Source organism: Mus caroli, unplaced genomic scaffold (assembly GCF_900094665.2).
Source record: "Mus caroli unplaced genomic scaffold, CAROLI_EIJ_v1.1 scaffold_5285_1, whole genome shotgun sequence".
In the NCBI taxonomy this organism is placed as follows: Eukaryota; Metazoa; Chordata; class Mammalia; order Rodentia; family Muridae; genus Mus; species Mus caroli.
In genome coordinates this window covers 25,664-31,319 of record NW_018390010.1, presented here as the reverse complement: position 1 = coordinate 31,319, position 5,656 = coordinate 25,664, and the positions used below count along the sequence as shown (strand labels likewise).

Genomic DNA, 5,656 nt, shown 5'->3' with positions numbered 1-5,656 from the left:
TGTATTATAACAGGTGGTCTAGTCAAGTGACCACACAGAGGCCAGAAGGAGCACCGGGGAGAGGCCAGCCTGAAGCACCAGACTGCAGGCTTGTGAATGAAACATTTGAAACACTGATGACTGGAAGCCTCTGCCTTAACCTTCAGAGTGGTCTGTTTCTCTGCACTCTTGGGACAGTTCAGTCCCTACAGTGATACAGGCTCTTCAACAGTTACCTTCATCTCCATGAGCTCGGCTGTGTTTAGAGGCGTACTCAGAGCCTTTTCAGCTATCTTCTCAAACTCATCACATAGCCTGAAACAGCAGAAAAACCAATAGTACAAACAGTATTTATTATTTAATGTTCCATTGCATGATTATGATTCATCTACGTGATGTCTAAAGAATACAAATTTGTATTAATTTACTTATTTGCCCCACATAAACTTAATGATCACCTGTCCTAGTCCATGCTACAGCATTAAATGACCCCTGAGCATCTCACAGTCAGATGCCAGAGACAGTTCTTTCAAGGGGCAGTTCCTGTGCCAATCCCAGGAGATGATACAAAGAAGGTGAGTAACTAACTTTATTTACAGGGACAGATTAAAAAACAGGTCTGTAGCTCAGAAATGTCTGGCACATGCCAATACTTCCTACTGGTCTGCCTTGTAAACAATAAAAATAATGAACAAACTTAGGGTTAGAAGAAAGAGAGTTCAGAGGTAAGGGACTTCAGTGGGGGGAAAAATCTACAAAATTGTCTAGCAAAGAGCATGTGGACCATGCTGAGCTGAAGGTGGGGCTGGAAGATGGATATGCATTTGAACATATTTGCAGAATCAACAGGGAAGGGGAGGTGTATCATAAAGAATGCAGATAAGAGGCCATGGAGTGGAGCTGTCACGCAGGTAAAAGTGACAATAGGTAACACTGCTTTATAGGCTTCCTGGTGAGGAAGAGACATGGATAAAGCAGCTGGGCTATCCCTGTCCAGGGCTCCTACAACAGTTTTACTGCGCCTTCTGTAGGCCAGTGAGTCTGACATAATTAAAAACAATGGAGGAAGAAAGCCCAGCTGCTGGGAGCTCAGAGGGTGGTGAGAAGAGGTGGGGCTGTGATAAAATTATAGCAAATGTTTCACCCAGTACAAAGGCCTGGAATAGAAACATTCTGTGAGCAGGCATAGTGATTCTCATCTGTAATCGTACTAGGATATTGAGAGGTGACTACTTGGAGTATCATGTTTTCCAAGCCAGCCCAGGGACTTAGTGAGACCCTGTACTCAAAAACATAAGGAATATTCTAGTTATTTCTGTGTTTCTACCTTGTAACATTAGAAAAGAGATTGGAGGGCCAGTTATACTAATTATGCTTCTCGACTTAGATAAGTAGACATTCAGCTTCACTGTGACTGGTATTCTCTGAGTTTAGAGTAGCCAGCTGTCCTACCCCCACACCCTGTTTAGTCAATAGTTCTCCAGTTAAGAGAACAACTTGGTGGCTAGAGATGTAACTCAGTGGTTAAGGGCACTTGGCTGCTCTTCCAGAGGCCCTGAGTTCAAATCTCAGCAACCACACAGTGCCTCACAATCATCTATAATGGAATCTGATGCCCTCTTCTGATTTGGAGGCATACATGCAAATAGAGCACTCATATACATAAATAAGTACATCTTTTAAAATAAGTTTAAAATCTTTATAAAAATAACAACTTGCCAAGGCCTTAAAGTATCAGGAGCCATCTAGGTAAGACAGGCTAAGGCTAACAGGTGACCTTCCTGGGGGTGGCCCACCACTTTTGCATGGTCTGTGATGAGTGAGCTCAATGGCAAGGACCCAAAGAAACTTCATCTCAGCATTGTCTCTTGCAGCTAATAAGCCTTTCCTGTCATTATTAAATTAAAATAACAATCCCTGAGCATTAGCCCATCCTATTGATCAAATTTCCTGCAGATCACCATAAAGATAAACTTCCATGAGCTAATGCTGTTTAGATCAATTAATGATTCTATAGAATTCCTGATTTCGTTCAAATAATTTCAGGAAGAAGGTTTTAAGCAATGGTTTTAGTTGCTTTGCTAGACAGATGTAATAAAGTTAGAATCAAGACTAGAATGTGTCCCCTCCTCATATAGTAAGTAAAGGCTGCATAGCAAGAAACACAGTGAGCTTTCAGAATTACACAAAAAAGTGAAATAGGCTTGGGACAAATTTGTGTTCAAGGAAAAACATTTAGGTCTAAGGATATAGGCACAGGTGTGCACTATGATAAGACAAGGCCATGTAAAAGCTGTTACTTTGAACTTGTACGGAGCATGTTAGAATGAAATCCCACTGTGAACTTATGGTCAACATCCTTCTGTAACTCCCATTTTATCTATGAGGAAATTTATAAAGAATCGTTTGTCTAAGAAGGCCAAAGAAAAGAAAAGAAATAAAGTTGCTGGTTGAATAGTTTGGCTTGGTGGGGGGGGGGGTCTCTTGACACCCACCCACCCACCCATCCATTTATCTATCCATCCATCCAAATGTATATTTTGTCTGTATGTGTGCATATAGGTAAATGTGTATGTATATAAGCATATATGAATATTATGGAGTTGATTTAGACAGATGGTTGGGCCTGACTAAAGTGTGGATGTATGAATGTCTGTGCATATTTGCCTGTATAAAGCATTTTGATTTTTTTCCCTTCCTTCCTCTATGGCTAACAAAGAGTTAACCAGTCAGGCCAGTGATGGGCTCTGGCCTCCTGGATAGAGAAGGGAATGCTAGTCATAAATCCTTTACCCAATCAACCATGCTGTTAGCAACAAATGTTAACAGATCTGCAGTTTCTGGCCTCAGTAACTTAAAGTTAAGATAGGCATATGTTATTATAGAGAGTAACCCTACTCTCTCCCAAGACCAAGTCTTGCCCCAAGGATGCTCTTCCCCTCAGCTGCTTCATAGAGGACCCAGCCCCTGGGCTAAGCTCCTGTCACTAAAGAATAATGGTAGTATGACAAAGTTTGGATTTGACACCCACAGATCCTATACAGATCGACTCTGAAAACTAATTTATGTATGGATTACACAAGTTTTAAAGTATGAAGTGAATGTCCACCTGACTTGTGCAAAAGAATGGAAGCACAATAACTAATTTACATGATTAGGAAGGCATATGTGTAAAAACGAAAAAAACCATCCTGACAATTGCATCACAAAATGTCACTCAATGTAGAACACGTTTAGCATAACCCTTTCTTTGAAATCCCTGTGACATTGTTCAACCCACTTCCATTGCCAAGTGACACAAGGACCACTCCTAGAATGCAAACATAGCCACCCCAGTACTCCCATACATTGTGTTTACTTCCTGGTGATCGCGGAACATCTTGGCTATCAGTTTCCCACAGATGACATCTGCTCTCTTCACCAACGATCTGATCAGTTCCTCACAGTGCATTTCAAACATTCCCAAACAAACAGTCTGCAGAGTGAAAAAGATTTATGAAGCATGAATTGGAATAAGCATAAGTAAGAGGCTCTTCATTTTTCTATTCCCCTTACTACTGATTTGCAATGCAATAAGGTCAGGTTTTGAGATTTTTGGTTCTTGGTTTTTGGTTTTAAATTGTTGAACCAGGCATAATGGTTCAGGTGTATAACTCCTGAACTTGGACAACAAGACCAGGAAGAATGGAAAAGTTTGAGGCCAGCCTTGACTACATAGTGAGTTCCAGGGCAACCTGGGCTAAAGGCCAAGATCCTGTATAAAAAACAAACAGAAGATAATAATAAAAAATTAATTAATTATGTGATAATAAAATTCACATGTGGGGCTGTGAGAGTATCTAATATCTAACCCACCCACCTCTCCCCCACTTCCGGCAACAAATACTTTGTATTTTACGTCCATCTATGAGTAAATATCACCATCATCATCGTCATCATCATCATCATGGTTTTTTAAAGTTTAGAAAATTAGGTTATTGGTAACTGAATGAAAATTAACTTCCTTTATTTTTTTATTTTGATTAGTTTTGTTTGCTTTTAGACATTGTCTTGCTTTATAGTCCACCTGTTGACCATGAACTTGCAGTCTGCCTGCTTCCTGAATGCTGACACTACAGGTGTGTACCACCCCATCCAGCAATGAGTTTCACATATTTTATTTGTTTCGTACTTAAAAAGTAATACATGGGCATAGTAGGGAATCTGAAGAATGGTTTTGATAAAGGGCCAAGAGAGGATGTTTAGTAATCTTTAGTATCTTTAGTAATTGAAGGAAGTACATTGTGGNNTCATTGCTGTCGTTTCCAAAACATTTGTCAACATGAAATTTAAAAGTCAGGTTCTTGGAACTGGGAGGAGATTCCATACTTATGCTCCTTTCTATTCATGTTTCTTAAATCCCTTTTCACCTTGCACTGGCATCTCATGCATGTGAGCACAAGGACAGTATATGTCGTAGCTGCCTGACACTGAGACACACGCCAGGCTGGCAAGTGTCACCACTTCTGGGTGCATATTCCTATTCCCTGGGGGCTCTAACACTAGATGTTAATACACCTGAGACAGACCATTCTCTTCCATCAAGAGTCATAGAGAAACGACAATTACCTTTCGAGATGTGTACTGTATTTCTTCTCCTAGCTTTTGGTATTTGCGAATTTCCTCTATTAGTCTCTCATAGTTCTGACTTTGAAACAGCAACTCATCAATATCACGCTCAGCTTTTCCAGTAATCAAGAACTGATACTTGTCATACATTTTGAGGTGCTCGGTTGGCGCCACACTCTCTCGCAACACCACCTCTCTAATCTTTTCCTTATGGGTGTCTATGATTTCATTCAGAATTATGGGCTTCAAGGTTGTTGGCTTAGATTTGCTTTCCTGAGCAGAGAAGGGAAATGGTGTCATTTCACGTACCTTTAGCTAAATTAACCCTACTAAATTATCTCCCAGAAAGTGTCAATCTTACTATATTGCCTTTTCTATACATAAGAAAAGGCTGTTGTAATTTACTAATCTCTAATCTATAGAAATATGTTCAGTCCATCCTGAAGAGTGTTGTAAACTGTAGGTTTTGCGTAATTTTTGTTTTCCATAAGGGCTACCTGATGTTTTATTTTGTTTGTTTTGTTTTTCAGTACAGTTGGGCAAATGGTCATTTGAAAATACATGCAAAAATAAAACCTAGGATGCAAAACAGAAAAGTCCAAACATTGCTGTGCTAGCTTTCCAAGGCTGGCTTTGGCCTGAACTCTTAAAAAGATGATGCTCATGCAGAGCCCCATCACCACCCTCCTCAAACACTGAACCTGTGTTCAGGAAGCAGACAAGTGAGGTCAAACCAAAGAAAGATTGCCACTCACTAGGTGGCCTTTGATGCTGATCCTTAGTTGCCAAATTCCTATTCTGCAACCAGGGTTGGAATAACGGTGAGTAAGAATGCACAAGAGGACAATTTAATTAGCACATGAATGTCAGCATTCAACTCTTTCCCCTTGTAAATAAGAGGATAAAGACGTGTGTTGGCAATTATGTGGTCAATTTTGGAGAAGGTACCATGAGGTGCTGAGAAGAAGGTATGTCCTTTTGTTTTAGGATAGAATGTTCTGTAGATATCTGCCAGATCCACATGCTCCACTGTGTTCATAGCAGCCCTATTTATAATAGCCAGAAGCTG

General features: G+C 40.2%; 1 protein-coding gene across 1 annotated transcript in view; it reads right to left on the bottom strand.

The window, feature by feature from the left end:
- The window catches only part of LOC110288425 (dynein heavy chain 7, axonemal-like), a gene marked incomplete at both ends in the record, with an annotated part of 111,435 nt that overhangs the window by 89,448 nt on the left and 16,331 nt on the right, over positions 1–5,656 (bottom strand). Inside the window, 3 exon segments of the mRNA XM_021154779.1 lie at positions 216–294; positions 3,327–3,454; positions 4,588–4,860. Coding sequence (XP_021010438.1) covers positions 216–294; positions 3,327–3,454; positions 4,588–4,860 — 480 coding nt within the window.